The sequence below is a fragment of the Bacillus rossius genome, chromosome 2 (genome assembly GCF_032445375.1).
Source record: "Bacillus rossius redtenbacheri isolate Brsri chromosome 2, Brsri_v3, whole genome shotgun sequence".
Lineage (NCBI taxonomy): Eukaryota > Metazoa > Arthropoda > Insecta > Phasmatodea > Bacillidae > Bacillus > Bacillus rossius.
Genome location: NC_086331.1, coordinates 60,195,979 through 60,213,188, shown reverse-complemented (window position 1 = coordinate 60,213,188; position 17,210 = coordinate 60,195,979). Strand labels below are relative to the sequence as shown.

The 17,210-nt window shown below is 34.5% G+C and overlaps 1 protein-coding gene across 3 annotated transcripts in view; it reads right to left on the bottom strand.

Moving 5' to 3' along the window:
• Positions 1–17,210, bottom strand: part of LOC134529313 (ATP-dependent 6-phosphofructokinase) — a 133,321-nt gene that overhangs the window by 8,022 nt on the left and 108,089 nt on the right. For all 3 annotated transcript variants that reach the window (XM_063363244.1, XM_063363245.1, XM_063363246.1), the window contains exons 14-15: positions 13,924–14,050; positions 3,308–3,405 (exon numbers count right to left, since the gene is read on the bottom strand). In XM_063363244.1, coding sequence (XP_063219314.1) covers positions 3,308–3,405; positions 13,924–14,050 — 225 coding nt within the window. The remainder of the gene's footprint in view (positions 1–3,307; positions 3,406–13,923; positions 14,051–17,210) is intronic.

The following is a 17,210-nucleotide window of genomic DNA, read 5'->3' as shown; positions in this document are numbered from 1 at the left end:
ATCATTCCAGATGGCAAACGGGACGAGCTACAGGAAGAATTCATCTCATACTCACTGAAGGAACCTGAGGAAAATTCATCTGTGATGGATATTGACACCTACTAGCACACTGTATCCGAAGCAGAAGAAAATGGAAAACCAATGTTTCCGTTACTTTCAAGACTAGCTAAAGCGAAGCTTTGTCTTCCTCACAGCAATGCTGCTGCAGAAAGAATTTTCAGTAATTTGAAAATTGTGAAAACTGCACACAGGTCACGTTTAAAAATGCCAATGTTGAATGCATTGTTGCACTGCCACAACAGGACCAAAAATTTGGGGCTGGAATTCAAACCCACTGATGAGCTGAGAAACAAAGCTAGGAACCTGAAGAAGTGAAGCAGTTGGAGTGTTCAGGCAAGAAATGCCTGCAAATACGTCATAGTCTGTGTTTATATTTTTAAAGTGATTTTTGTGAGAACCTCATACTGGTACTTAACTCTTTACATGTAAACATATCAGTTTTGAATCTACATTCATTATTATTATTATTTTTAAGTAGGCCTTTGCTACTGGAATGAAGGAAAAGCTGATTTTTGAAGAAATATGCTTATAATACTTCGTTTTCTCCTGTATCTTAGCTGTAAAAAAATGTTGGCGCGAATGAAAAACCTGTTTACATAAATTTTCATCTTACCATTCTTGGTGGCATCCCTGGTTTAAATATTAACAGTTTAAAATGATGGATCGGAAATGATAGATAATAGTTATCCCATAATTTTGAAAAGCTTTAAATGTGGAACTTGTAACTATGAAAATTTTAACTTATTCAGTTAGTTATTAACTAATTTCAGTTCGATAATGTTTCTTAGAAGTGTGCATAACTTATAGTAAATGTATGTTGATGTTAGTTCTTGTCTACATTACCAGAATATTTATAATGTATGATGATAACATGTTTATGAAAATGTGTAGTTTATTGCATCAAGCAAAAGTTAAAATGGTTGTATACCATGCATACATGGGTCATTGGCAGGTAGGACTGCCTTGCCTTCACCCAATGCAATCATTCTGACGGAGGTTGTGGCGCATGAACATATGATCACATGACAATACGCTAGCCACCACCGGAAAGCAATTAAATAATAGTTCAGCAGATGTAAATTATTTTCTACATTATTGAGGATGCCATGTACTATCAAAAATGTCACTTTTTCAATAACAATTTCACTTTTGAAGCTGGCGAATAAAAAACAAACCAAACATGTGTAAAAATACTTACATACAATTATATTTCCCAGCAATAGTGTTTAGATCATGATAAAAATATCATATTGAGCCTTGCACAAACTAATTTATAAATTTTCCAGCATAAATGTCAGGAAAAAATAGCTTGAAAGGGGTTTGTATGATACTTTTTATACATACTAGCTAAATACAAAAGACCAAGGGCACATTATGTTCTGGTGATGACTTGACTAATGTCCCCCTCCCTCCCCCCATAGCATCGCTATCTAATGAAACTGGTTAAGGGTGGAGTGTTTTCTTTCTGTGTAACATCTCAGCAATGCTGTTTTTAAGTGAGAGTTTTAGCAGGAACTTTTTAATTGAAGATTTTCTTTTGTCAAACTACATATAAAGCCTGTTCCTATTGCAAGTAAGTTGTTTACACTAATAGCAAAGAGGTATAAAAAATGCAGGAAAAAAATAAATAAATACAAACGCACTTCGAAAGTACTCAACATGATAAAAAAATTGATAGATTATCGAAAATATTTTTTCTTTATGAGTAGGCCTGCGAATATTCAAATTTTCAAATACAAATAAAAATGTTTATTATTTAAAGTGAATTCAACTTCTAATACTAACACTTCAAAATAACTAATTCAATATGTAATGAATATTAGACACAGCGTACCTAGTGAGTTTTTCGTTTACCAACGTTCACTGATAAGGTTAAGTAATTTGTGCAATATAAATACCCAGTTTAGATGTTTTAACAACACACACAAAACATTAAGAGTACTCTGAGTTTCTAAAACACAAGTGTTCAAAACTATTTCACTATCATCATGTAAAACTGTGGAAACAATCGCGTGGACAATTTAAAATGAATGCTAACTATTTGAGGCATTTCAAACATGAAAAACTATTATTTGTATTTGTTTCATCACATGCACTTGTAGCAGGAAAACTAAATAAACCTCAACAACCACGGACTACAACACAAAACACAGACACTCATTTGCGATGGCCATTAAAAAGAAGAGAACACGGTAGTGCAACAGTGTGTAAATCAATAGTCACAATCAATCTACCATTATGCGCTCAAAAAGTAAATTAACAAATGCAAATAATGGTTCTGGATTTCAGAGGAAATTAGCAAAAAAATGGGTTTGTAATATTGCTGGTGTAAAATACAGTTTAAATGATTGTCATAACAACAAAAATGTGTGAATTATATTAATATGAACTCGTTTAATCTATTTCACAATAAATAAATAAATAAAAAAGAATTAAAAAAAATTAAGTTTTTTTGAGAAATTTATAGGATTTTTCGGGTTTACAAACATTTTGTGGATCAATATTTAGAGTAGCTGGTTCTGGGAAATAAGGCGAATAAAAACTGAGGTGAAATGTTGATTAGGTAAGGTTACTCCAGATAATTTTTTTTAAATTTTAAATATTTTAAGAAACATTTTATGTTTAATTACTGTAGATGACTTCATATAACCAACCTTTTACATCAGTATTAATTTTCAAATTTGTCAGAAGGCACTACGTTCCGTATTTCCCCATATGTATATTTTACAAGATGAGAAATTTTTTTTTTGTCATTCCAATTCTCAATCTTAATATTACAATTCAATATTCATTTTAGAGAATAATTAAAAAAAAAATTTCAGAGGCCTATTTATTTGTATTTGAAATTTTACCTACCAAATGATTGTGATTACGTAGTACACTGCGTACAGTGGCAGTCCCAGAATTTTGGAAAGAAAAAAAATGAGAGTGGCTAAAAATTAATTTTTATTTTCAGAAAATGCCATTTAATGCCCTGTTTTAAGCTGCAAACAATAAGGTGGGAAAAGGGGACACCCTACCTTGGATTTACCTCAAAACACAAAATAACAAGAGGACAGATTCGTGTGGCTAAAAAAGTAAACATGTACGTTGATAAGGCTGGTGCCAAAGCGTGCATCGGCATGTCTGTTTAGAATTTTTGTAGTTGTGCATATTTTATAGGTCAGAACATACTTCCTTGTAAGTAAAAAAATATACCAAAAATGTTTTTTCACCACAAATATAATAATATGAAAAGAACTCTCACCTAGAACATTCATACGAGCACTAAACAATCCTTTTCCTTCTTCAGAGTATAGCCTGTAGATGAAATCAGTACTGTAGTTGTCATTGCATTTTTCATTCCTGAAAAGAATACAACAAATGCTTATAGATAAAACCTTTAAATACTACCTAAAAAACAAAGTGCACATACAAAATGTAAAATAAATGATCTTGCAGGAATATTTACTAGTCTGGACTGTTAACCACTAAAATATATTTAAAAAATAATAATTGCCAGATTTTGGAAAATTCACAAACCGTAATTTATTTTGTAGGTCTATAACTAGAATGGGATTTCAGTTTTCAAAATTATTGGTTGGGTAAGAATTATTTCTAACAGAAATTGGACTGTAAATGTAAAACATTTCCTTAATTATATCCTCTCAACATTCAAAACATAAATTATAGAGCTTTGGAATGGTTCGGAAACCACCAACATGTCTTTCTCTTAGTTTTATATGTTCACTTTGTTGAAGTCAAAGTCTGAAAGTTTACCTAGTTTTAATGCAAAAAAAAAAAAAAAAAAAAAAAAAGACAATTTGTAGGGGAATGTGAATATTTGCAAATGAAATTATTTTTGCATATACACTAGTGTCCCGTTATAGCGAGGTGTCACGGTTCCGGGTTTGATCCTCGCTATAACCGTGTCCTCGCTATAACCGAATTGGACAAATTTTGGCCCCCAAAAAATAAAAATTAACCGAAAATAGCATAAAATTTGTGTTTAAACCTGTATAATTGGAAAATAACAGGTTATATTAACGAAATCTTAATTTCTGAGAGCAGATGTAAACGATACCCCACAAGTACGGATGTGATCACCGATTGCGTCAAAATAACCAGAATACCCTACCACGCCACGTAAGTATAGAATCTCAGCCCGCGGCCGACGCAGCATTGTCCTGCTATCTATTGTCGACGCGGGCTGTCTGCTGGCGGCCATGTTGGTTTGGGATGTAGCTAACAGGTGGTGCTAGTGTAGCGCGACGATTTAATTCCTTACAAAATAGCAGGAGTGCGGCTGCGGCAACGCACGTACGCCTCAAACGACATAGTCGCTGGAAAACTATACTTTTTTCATTTAAAGAAACCTGTCAACTTTTTTAGAAAATAAATTTGGGATTAAACTCAAACCATCACCACCCCTTTCCCGGACAAATACCCCAACAACTGACAGCAACAAAAGTTACAAGAAAACTGTCCTAGCGATTCGGAAATAAATACGGTAGTGCCTACTAGAGGTGTAAAAGTAGCGAAAAAATGTGTACCCGTATGTATTCGTTACTATAACAATTAGTACTCGTTACTATCGTTACGTTACTCGTTACTTCTGATACCGCATAATTTGCTATGTTATGTTGCAGCAACGAATCCAGTCGTATTTCGTACGCGTGCAGTATGACGTCGCGTAAATAATAATAAATAGAATATAAACAATTAATAGTTTTTGTTAACCAAGAAACAATTAAATCTCATTAGAGCGGCTTTTTAATATTATCTCTTTTAAGATAACAACAACAAAAAACGTGAAAATATACGCGATTATAAAAACCAAAACATACATATTTCTAATTTGTAAAAAATACTTTCTTACGTTGTTTCTGTTCCAATATCAAACTTTGTCTACACACGGCACAGATAACTAACGGAAGTTTGATAAAATAAAGAGAGGACGGGATTCTATTTTTAAAGCCACGCACTTAGGTAGAATGTGACAGGCGTCAACGGCAAGATGTCTAGTGGCGAGCGAGAGGGGTGGAGATAAAGCAGACAAATAACAAAAGCGCGCTTCAAGCGATCACGCCGTAAATTCCTCAAAAATACCTCGTTATAGCCGTGTTCTCGCTATTACCGTGCTCGCTATAACGAGATTCTACTGTATATTCAATACAAATTAAAATGAGATATTCACACTTTTAAGTTCTTTTAAAGTTATTAAAATGTTATTTATAAAAAAAAAATGTTCATTGCTGCAGCAAAGTGGCACTATCCTCAATTATGAAAACTTGTTTAGATTAGCATAGAGTAAATATTAATGTAACTCTGTAAACAAAAATTAAATACTTTACTAAATGAAACAAATATTTCATAAATAAGAAATAACTTAAGATGGTAGCATTTATTGTTATTTTCCTTTAAAAATTAAAACTAACAGTTTAAAGCTCAACAATGCAATGTTATGTTCAAACAAAAATAATATAAAAATGTATGGTGGACAGTATTTCAGAGCTCATACATTTCAAGAATATGACGTATCTAGTGATTATTTATGCAAAGTTCCTCTTTGAAACATACTTGGTGACAAAACATTAAATAAAAAAACTACCTTGATAAATTTTATCTTTCAAATATCAGCATTAATTGTATGAGCACTTTCTCACAAGTTATCTCATACAGCCATAACGACCTATAACATTGTAATGACAATAAAAGAAAAGATGCTCTTAAATTACTAACTCTTTATTCATCCAAAGATAAAAAGGATCACACATTAAGAATCTTATAACTTATCACAGTACTAATTTTATAAAGAATATGAAAATTTTAACATAATACAAAATAGGTCTACTATTCGCAGGAGCATACCAATTTTTGTGGAATCGGGAAAAACCTTACATCTGATTTAAGGGGACAATCTCTATTAGTACTTAATGTGCAATCAACTGAAGTAAGATGACAAGAAAACAAAATGCAAGAAAAAAATTCTGCTGGAAATTAAATTTGAGGTTACTGCACAGTTGATGCTTATTTAAAGACTTTTTCATGACCTTCGTGATCAGTTCTTTGGTTTCGCTACTTTTGTGACCTGTAGACTGTGTGATAATATCTGCTTATTGCAATGAATGAGATTGGAATTGAAAATCCATCTTCTAACCCAAGGGTTGAAAAATATTGTTTGAATGTAAATGAAGCTTAAATGACTGTTTTCCAAATATTCAATAATTTTTACTTGACAATAAATTTTACTGACATAAGTTTGTAAAGTTCATTGAGATACTTACAAACTTTATTAAATTATGAAAGAAAAAAAGTGATGTTTGAAAGAAATTTTTTTTTAGTATTTTTAAAATAACATTTTAAGAGAGACAGCTAAGTTTAAAATTAAAATTTTGAGATACTGGCTAGTATTTTATTAATATTTAATTCTCAACCAGAAAGTGCTATGAATACATAAAGCAAATAACTTATGAAGTTATGTGGAGATAAATACAAAGCGTAGGATTAAGCTTTGCGCCAAAGCAGTTCGGGGATAAATTACTTATTACAAAACAACACTACAAGTACATTTTACAGTTAAATTAATCTGTAAACCTGACAAAAAAAAACATTACTTAGCTCTTATTGAAGTGCATGTTGACTTAGCTTGAAAATAATTTACAATATAACTACATAATAAAATCACAAAGAATCATACAACTTGTAGTTGTCAAGTAGTGGTAATACACTACTTGTAAGATTTCAAATGGGTGTCAATTCCCCTCTTATCCCATGCTCTCTCTTACTCACCCCCACCCCCTCAATTTGTGGTAACCAGTTGTACGTTTTAGGGGTTCATTAGCTGTTTTCCCTCTGATACCTTGTGCAGGCGCACTGGCGTTTCCCTAAGGTTTATAAGAGCTTGCAGTCGGCCATAAGCCTTTCTACTTCAATTTATTTCTGTCTTAGATCACGTTGTAACTTAAATTCAGCTCTTGCATGTAGTCCTCTTGGGCTGCCATCGTACATTTCTCTGTGGCGCACACGTCTGGAACAATGTGGCCGTGCCCCACATGTAAATTTGTTGAAGTCTCTTACGGATTAAATTCATCTTCGATCCGTCATGTCGAAATTATGTTTGGGTTATAAAGTGTTGGCTGTCGATTTTATACTCTCTGTACTTTTATTCCGCTATGTAGCGTGCGCCAGCATGAGGCGTCCGCATAAGATGTGTCATGTTAATTTTTCTTTTTAACTATATATTCCTATTTCATGTCAATGCGGCTTGTAGTAAACTATCCCGTGAAAGGAATTTATAATTTGAAAGCTTTGCCTGATCTTTATGAATCGAGTGACTGGAGTGATCGCACAGTGTAACTTGGCATTTACGAATTTATTCTGGCATTTGATTGCATGCACTTGTGTAGTGTTTTAACGGAATATTCGAGCCAGTTTTTCTTGAGTCTACATAGTTGTGGGCGTATTTATGCTTGCTTATTATATTAATCCATGTTTTGATAAATGTACACATTTTGTCTTTCATAACTTTTATACGTATACATCATAAAATTTACAATGCTCTGAAAATGTTTCCAGCCTTAATTTTGATAAAATTGTTATTCTGTATCTAATAAATACAGACATCACCTGATGCATATTGTAACATGCGCACTCGTTTAAATTATAATAAATATAAACTTTCTTATTTAAATTTCTTTGTTTATATGTATATTTATGATTACATTTTGGAAGGGAACACACATTCATATTATTTGTTCACCTATTTGATTTAGGTCTGGTATTCACTGTACACAGCACTTTAATGTGATAAATTTCCAATTAATTCTACATTTTTAAAGGGACTCATGTTTATGAAATATTGTGTAATTGTTTTCATGTTTGTTGACCATCAGTTTATTCTGAAATCATGACAAAGTTGAAACGCTTTAAACGAAAGAATAATTGTTTTAATTTACGTTGATAAACCATTCTTTCACCAAATCGTCGAGTTATTCAAACGGCGATGTTTTGATGACCATAATTTTTTTTGTCATTGGCCCAGTTCTTTGTGCAACGTCTTCAATAGACGCTCACATTTATGTGATCGTGTTAATCGTCGACACCAGCATCTCAAGTTTTATTTGCAACGACACACGTATACCGACATGGGCATCCAACTCATTTAAGATGTCCATCTTTTGCTCAATTGTAAGCGGTTTTCGTTTCCTGCTACTAGACTCCATTGAAGTTTAAGCGTTTTTACAAACAACTTTATGCAAAAGAACAATTTTCAACAAAATTTTAACCTTAGATACGTACAATACAAAACAATCCGATTGCAAGAAAACAATAAACGGGTATATATATTCAGTTCAAAGATTAATGAATGCATAAAATATGATATCCATGCCTCGGTAAAGAGCAAGCACCGTTTTAATAATCATTGCTAGTTTGCGCCACTAGTCTCGCTTCGGTGCTGGCCATAAATGATACTAGTGAAGTGCACAGTCTTCCTGATACTATCCATATCTATGGCGCGATAAAGTTATTTTCTTACGTTTGCAAAGGTAAACAATAGACGTTTTTCAAAATAAAAGCATTAAAATGTAGTTTGTAAGGAGGAATATATAAAAAAATCTTTTGTGAATTTTGGGACTTTTCCGCTTCGTAAAATTGTATGAAATGGGAAATTAATGATTTTATTAGTGTATGTTCCGGGTAAGTAAACCATTGTAAATATAGTACTTTTGGCAGAACCAAAATTAATCTGCGTATGACACGGGAAAATGTATGAAATGGGAATGTATCATCAAGGTTCTACTATATACCATAAATTTAATTCATGCACTTAAGATCTCTGTCCAAAACTATTAGTCTTACACTAGTTATTGAAACATTGACATTTTCCAATGGAAAGCGATAATGTTTCAATGACCAGGTAAGACTAATTATTGCCGCAGTGCAGTCCCCAACTATAACTTGTCGCACCCGACTAGCTTGCCAGGCCTTCACTAGCAGGTATCACCTCCCGATATATCCGGTTCGCTCAGCAAGGGCCACTTTCCCTCTTCACCTCTCGCTTATCGCATGGGTATTGTCAGTATCACTCCCCGAGGGGGAGACTCTCTCCACTGCTTTTATACTCTCTTGGCAGACTTTCTGGAACCAACTTGAAAGGGGGGCGGGGGAGGGGGGGGGGGGGGGGTTACAAGTGTCATGCCATCTTGGGCCAACCTGGCGCCCAAAAAGTCCAGAAAGGTTGTGTTTATTTGCGCCACTCCGCGCTGCGGCCTTGGGAAACTCGCATCGCAGGATTCCCAGGCCGCTAAAAGGGTCATTGACAAAGGCCTGGGGCAGGACGGTGCGAGGAGGGCAAAAGGGGAAAGGGGGGAAGCGAGGACCCTTGTATTCCCAGAGCTGCCAACCTCAAATCACACCCATCAGTAATGCCAATTATATGAAAAAAGTAAGCCTAAATCATGCACGATAAATTTTTCCTGGGGAATTAAGACATACACAAGATCAAAAATGAACAATAATATGCAAAAAAAAAAATGAAAAATATAGGCCTATGTATATGAATACAATGCAAATTAATGAATTAAAAAAAAAAAAACTATTTCAACAATACAATTATCTGAAAAATATAGGCCTATGTATATGAATACAATGCAAATTAATGAATAAAAAAAAACTATTTCAACAATACAATCATCTGAATATATAAGAAATGTCAATAATTTTACTAGAAATTTTGAACCTTCAATTAAAAGTATTCAAAGTTAAACTTTTGAACAACTGTCTTTTTATTTGCTTCTTTTATCCTGGTTGGATAAGAACTGTCTTGTAAACAAACAATAGAAGACAAACAAAAGAACTTGTAAACAATAACTCTGCGTTCGTTACTTTCGTTTCTTCAAATGTAGCGAAAAAACGACGATATATATTTATTGCTCATCATGGCTATAAAGTGTTCCGCATGTTTCTTTGATTCAATATGCTGTTTACAGTCATCCCTTCCACTATGTGCAATCGAAAAGTCACACGTGCTTAGATTACAAAACGCGTGGTGTTCCAAAACATTTGAAGACGACAAGCAATGCCATTCTTTTGAATAGTTAGGTCGAAAGTTCTGAAGAATTGCGTTTTTCCCCCCCAGATACACTGAAGGACACAACCATATCGAAAAACATCAAAAAAAGTTTCACGTCTGTAGACACGACAAAAACACTATGATGAAAAAAATGGCTTTCAAGAAATAAATTAAAACAACACAGGTTAGCCAAAGTACCGTACAAAAATCATTGTGATGTATGTAGCCAACAAACGAAAAGTTCGAGAATAGGTACAGTGAAACCTCTATTTAACAAATCTCAAGGGACCACAATTTGTTGTGTTTGTTGTAAAGGGGTTTGTTAAATGGAGGTTTCGCACAATATATTTCTAGTCATCATAAAGCTTCACATAAATGGCTAGAACTGTCTTTCTGACTGTTTAATACGATATGAGGAATTAAACATGTAAAAGTACATAGAATACACTTGTTTAATGGCCAACCATTTGATGCTTGGAAATTATCAATTCCCATCCCCAGTGCTTCCTGGCGTGCCTTTTCTTGTAAAATCGGCCTAGAGACGTTGATGTTAGATGCCCTAGCCTCCATTAGCCAGTCAAAAAATATCTTGTCCAAATCATCATTTTTATATACTTTCACACATTTTAGATTTGTTCCTACCAGAGAAGCGTTGTTTTCGATCTGTTCCCGGTTGGATAATATGGTCGAAAGTGTAGACGCCAAGATGTCAAAACGTTTAGCTATATCACTTTTTTTTCCACCTTCACCAACTGCATTTAAAATTTCTAATTTTATTTTAACGTCAATCTGTCGCCGCTTTTTTTAGGATTATAATTCATTTTACAGTAGTATCATGTTGATTTCCGTAACTGCGTGTGGAAATAAATAAACAACAGTGAAAACTGAAAAAACGGAAATTGTACTCCACCATAGATAAAAATATTTGTGTGTGCACAACTTTAACCATCGAAACGCAAAATATACTAGTTCGTCTTGCCAGAGCGATGGTACGAGAGGTTTTCGCCACTAGCGCTAAATGTACCCGCCATTTTGAACAGTGTGGCATGTATACACGACGTGTGTTATCCATGATGCTTTATTTATTTATTTATTGTCTTCCGCGATGGTGCATATTATTTTAAGGTTATACGCACGTATTTTTTAAGCAGTGAATGCAAAAAAATTAGTGGATGTCTTTTAGGAGATGTTTATTTTTGCGTGTTTTTCAAAAGCGGCAGTTCGTTGTAAAGGGAATTTCACTATTTCGTAACAAATAAAATTCGGTATTTAGAGGTTAAAACAGCATTGATCTTATGGCGGTTCGGCGGGACCAAAATTTTATTTCGTTGCATGGGGTTTTTCGCTAAATAGAATATTCGTTAATGGAGGTTTTACTGTACTAGTTGTATCATACAACGGACGTAATACCATTTCATTATTATTTCAAAACAAGAGAATTAATATACTTATTTTGACAGTACATGCGCACACATACTAGTTCCGTTATTAGCGCAACCACACGATGTATTCGAACTGTGTTCACGAAACAGCACAGCAGAAACGGAACTTTTTCCGTTACCGTGCAGCACAAAGCCTCGTTTCCGTAATAAACCAGCGATGTTCGGTAATTCAGTGTTAAATTCGTAATGGTTGGCAGCTCTGCATGCCTTACGTCAGTGAATGGCGCGTGACTTCAGTGGCCATGTGAGGCCGCAGCTAGCTCCGAACCTGGCGCGCTTCGCGGTCATGTCTGCGTTTGTAACAATATGTATTAAGTAAATAAAATAAAAAAAACTTATCATGTACTAATCTGAAAAATTTAGTTCATGAAATGAATATAGATGTATATTTGCCATATTTAAGATACAACTATGGTGAAGAAAGAAATTTCTCAACATTTTTGTGGAAACACGAAGTTTAGTGCGAAACACAGTTGTTTTTGCAAGTTGATTGACGCCATTTCTTAGAACTCATGCGGAAGATCATAGATCTTAAACAGGGAACAAATTAAAATAACAAACCATTAAGATGTATCTTGTACGTGAAGAAAGTGGAATTTTAACAAAAAAAATTAACTTATTTTTTCAAACCAATGTAGTTCAGTAACAATTATTTTAGTAAATTGTCTAGCTTTGAATTTTATTTTAATTTTCAGAAATATAATTTATATGTATTATTTAGTATCACTGTGGTTTTATTGTAACCTTAGTTCTTTTTGACTTTCGGTTTTGAATTAAGTGGACTTTTGGATTACCGAGGTTCAGATTATCGAGACTCCACTGTATTTTTTTCTACTATAGCACCCATTGATTTTATTTATGAAAACCACACAAGTGATATGTTTTTTGTGCTGTGTGTACGACACAAAATTATACATCTTTCATCCTCATATATTTGGTTATTTAGTAAAAAAAAAAGAAAGATGGCTTTGTTTACAGGAGAAGCTGCTATATATATTTTATATTTATACCTGGTATTACCTAACTTTTTATTACTTGATGTAAAACAAAAATTTTGTGGAAAAAAACTGTTTCCTGGTAAATGTCTGAACAAATGTGAAAAATAATAGGGTATTATCCTATATTCTTGTTTATTTACACTTAATGTTTTATAAATTTTACAGGTTAGGCCAACATATAATTGTTAACGGTAAATGAAGACATGTTACAATGTGTTTAATGTATGTTTAGCCCTGTCCCTATGTCTTCATTTACTTTAGTTGTTATTACAACATCTAGAAATGTACACATTGTGTAGATTCTATATGCAGGACTAGAAATGTCTACGTAGCAATAATGTATTAATCAAGCAACTCATAAAAAATATTCCACACTTAAGTACATAAACGTGTGCAATCTAAAGAAACACAGTTTTTAGTCATTAAAACTCAAAATCATTAAATGTGGTGTAAGAACGTTCACAATCACGTGGACTATTAAAAACATGGACTATTTTTTGATGATTGAAACATGAAAAAATATATAATTTATTTTATCTTGTGCACTTGTACGATAACAGATATTTAAATAAAATTTTCTATAATCATTGATCAAGACAGAAAACAAAAGTGATATTTTTATCGGGATACAAAAAAAGTAACTAACACAATAGTTTGAATCAATTGATAGTCATGACCAATCTAAACCATGAGATAAACAGTAGTTGTATACTTGCTGCATTAATCAATGATAAACATTTTGACTTAAAAACAAAATAAACAAACACAAACAAAGCACTGGATTCAAAAAGAAATTTGCAGTAAATGTGTCCGTAACACTATTATAGAAAATTAAAAAATATAATATATGTGATTGCTGTTAATAACAAAAAAAAAGTTAATAACAAGGGTGTCAGTTATAAGTATTACTAATTTCATTACTATTTCACAAATAAGGCTGTTTTTCAAAAATGTTGCACATATCAAACTGAAAAGATATGAAGTAATTTCGCAAAACACACAATCACAAAAATTGTGTCTATCTAGTTCCAGGGTGAAATAAAATCTTTGTATGCCATAGAAAATTTTGTTTAGCAGAGCACTGAAACCAACTAAAATAAAACACTAAGCAAGTAAAACAACAAAAATCGATCACTAGAGCCTATGTCCTACAACAGCACAAACCAGGGATTTTGGGGAAAGGCTCACACCTGGCTTATTTTATGGAAGCATCTCAGCATTTTCCAAGTTATTTCAAGAAAACAACAGAAAAATGAAACCACAGTGGTTCACACAGAGATTCGAACACAGGTCATCTGGTCCAGTGTTTTACGACTGTGACTGTACAACATCATTTTTTTTTTAACATTACACAAATATATGTACACACCTGAGAATAAGACCTCGCTGAACACCCTCTGCCATTTTTGATGCCATGTGATACACATCTTCCTGCAAATCTTTGATGGAGAATTTCTCTTCAAAAATATAAGCTGCATCAGCTCCACCAGCTAGACCTGCAATGGTCAACATCAGATACTACCCATTTTAACACATAATTATAAATTAATAACCACATAGTCAAAAAGATTTTATTAATACAGCAGATTTAATCTAATACTTTTCTACAGACTAAGCTTGCCTTGTAAACAACCAACTGCATTCAATTTTACAGGGGTGCCAAGTATTTCACTGGCAGCTTCATAGATGATAAAAACAACAAGCAATTGTGCACCCTCAACAATTATTAGTGTACTTGAAACATTTGTATACAAGCTGTGAAACACACAGCTACATTGAATTTCTTTCACATAACACAGTTCTAGGAAAATGTGCTGATAATGCGCCATTTCGGCACTATTATTTCTAATAATAATAAAAAATTACAATCTTTCCTAAATTTATTTTTGCTATCTAAACTTATATGCCCAGTTTTCAAAACTACTTCGGCCCAGTGTACGACCGGACCCATGCTTCTTCGGTGTATTGCACTCCTACACCCCCCCCCCCCCCTTTTTTTTCCCCTGACTCGTCAACCTAAGTTTTCTCCGGCTGGTCTTAGCCAATTAGCCGGTTTCATATTTTTCCCGCTTGGAGCCATGTCCCGGGTGTTGGTAGCCAACACCGTCGTGTCGCAAAACGCTTGCAGAATGCAACCTGCCACCCACCACCCCTTCCGACAGACAGCCTGACATCAGCGTCTTTCGCGAATAGCTCCGGTCAGGTTCAACAATGCCCAAGCACGTCTGTGTCTCCAGTTGAGGCCTTTCCCACCACACCCGCGATTCTCTCCAGCACCCCCCGCCCCTCCCTTGCCAAAGGTTTTGGGAGCCAGTGACCCCCGATGACCCGGAATGCCCGTCCGAGCGCGATTGGTCGCCATCAGGAGGCGCGACGTTTGAATGGTCTCGCACTCGAGGCCAACAGTCCTTCATGCCCGCGACATATAGCGAGAGCGGCCAGAACTAATTGGCAGCTTCCCCCTTCTCTCCGCCAGAGGGCAGCACGGCCCTTGCCCCTCTGAGCCAGCCCTAAGGGATCGACTTGGCTCCAACTCGAGAGGTCGTTCCCCACTCGTCGTTACTCGCGACTCGCCAGGGCGAGGTAGCGGGAGGTGCCATCACCCCCCCCCCCCCCCCCCCCTCCTTGGATGGGCACAGTAACTTTCTTTAGTTAGGCGTGCCGACGCCATTTTTGGACATTCAGCGGGCAGCATCTGGACAGTAGAGACCACAAGTCGCGATTCGCGAGTGTCTGCCACTGTATTCTTTCCAAGACTTGGCACTACGACATGTAGTCTCAAACGTCAAGGCATAGATGCCTTATTTTTAAAATTGGCTGCCCATACTACTTTTTTTTTGTATCTAAATTTTTTTACTTTTCTCGTCATGGCTACCGCGGACTTCCGCGCCGGGAGTTGCCAACTCTACTACTGGAGCCAGCCAACATGACTTCACCTCGCTGTTTTGGGTAAGTGAGCGTCATATCTTCCCCCCCCCCCTCTTTTTTGCCTTTCCCTGGGCGTAGTCTTGCCCAGCTTTAGCAGCCTGTTAACCAGTCTAAGCAATTTGGGACTTTGGTTACAGGAATTAGACCCAAGAATTAGATCCAAGAATTAGATTAAAGAATTAGGATGGAAATTCAACGCCAAAATTAGCAGTCCGTGATTGGGCTCATGGAGTCGCAAGATTTCTCCCCACACCGGTCGATATACAAGTTGCTACATAATTCGACTTCCTCTGGACTTTAATCTCCAGAAACATCTGGAGCCAGGACCGCCAGTTTTCAGGACATAGTAGTAGTTGGTTAAATTCATTTTAAAAGCATATTAAAAATGTATTTGTCTTTCTTTTGAGCCTGCGAGCTCACGTAAAACCAGGGTCAAGTTTAAGAGACATGGTGGTTTTTCTTTTTATATGTATTTTGTTGCCCCGGAGCTCCCTTCTGTTTGTAATTAATGTATTTTAATACATGGGTGCTTAAAGATAAAAAAAGAAAAGAAAAAGCTAAGTAAATAATTTTAGTAAAAGGGCAGTTATATAAATCAAACTAGCATTTTTTTATTTCATTATTATTCATCCTCGATCCACATAGCGTCCTAGAGTTACTAGTAGGTTATAAGTAAATTCCTTTGTACGACGTCTGGGCACCTCTGTGATAATTGTTGTGTTTTTTTGTTTGTGGGCTGACGCTTCCAAGGCCTTATTTTTACTTATTGATTTATTGAGTGTTTATCTGAAGCCCAGTGTACATTACAAAAAAAAACCCATACAAACTGCTACACTGTCCCATTTTTACATAATTTATATCAAACATATAAAAGAAACATGGCAGCTTATAAACATTATGCATCCATGAATTTTATCTTGCTTTAGCAGGTATAAGATTTACTTAATTTTATTCCGTAATTACTATTGATGTTATTGAAATTAATAGTAAATGATGTATCTTAGTAATTATTTACATGCAAGAAAAATGAAACAATCAACATTGCAGATTTTAAAATAATACTCAAAAACAAATCATCATCAAAGTTTTTATTGGGAAAAGTCATCTTGCATTAGAACAGATGTGATAAGTAAATGAAACAAATGTAAAAATGTTTTCAGCACCTAAAATACCTAACAGCTTAAAGTGTAAATGAAAAGCTTGGGACAGTCATAACAGATGCATTGTCAGTATGATCACACAGAGAAACCTGAGGTGGTGATAGCATAACATGCAGGCCCCACCATTCTACATATCATGCCACGCACAACTCAGCAATTATACATTTTTGTTACATGAAGGGTGGTATTATTTACTCTTTCATAATGACATTTTATTTACTGAAATAAAATTTTTATCTACATAAAGTATTTTTAAACTTTCCTGTAAGAAACTACAGAAAATGAACTTCATATACACATTGCTAAAACTCATGGATCTCAATGTTATGAAAACCAGCAGTTTTTGCAGAAAAAAACATTTAATATGGACATCTATGGTAAAATATTGTTTAAAATATAGAGTTTGAAAATAAACCTTTTTATTTCTTCAAAACAAGCCATTATTAGTGATGATGGAAAATAATTTAAACAATATAGCAGCAAATTAATACTATAAACACTTTTATTGGCAACAGTTTCATACTTGTTTTCATAATAGGACTGATGTTTGTTTATTTGGAAGCCATGG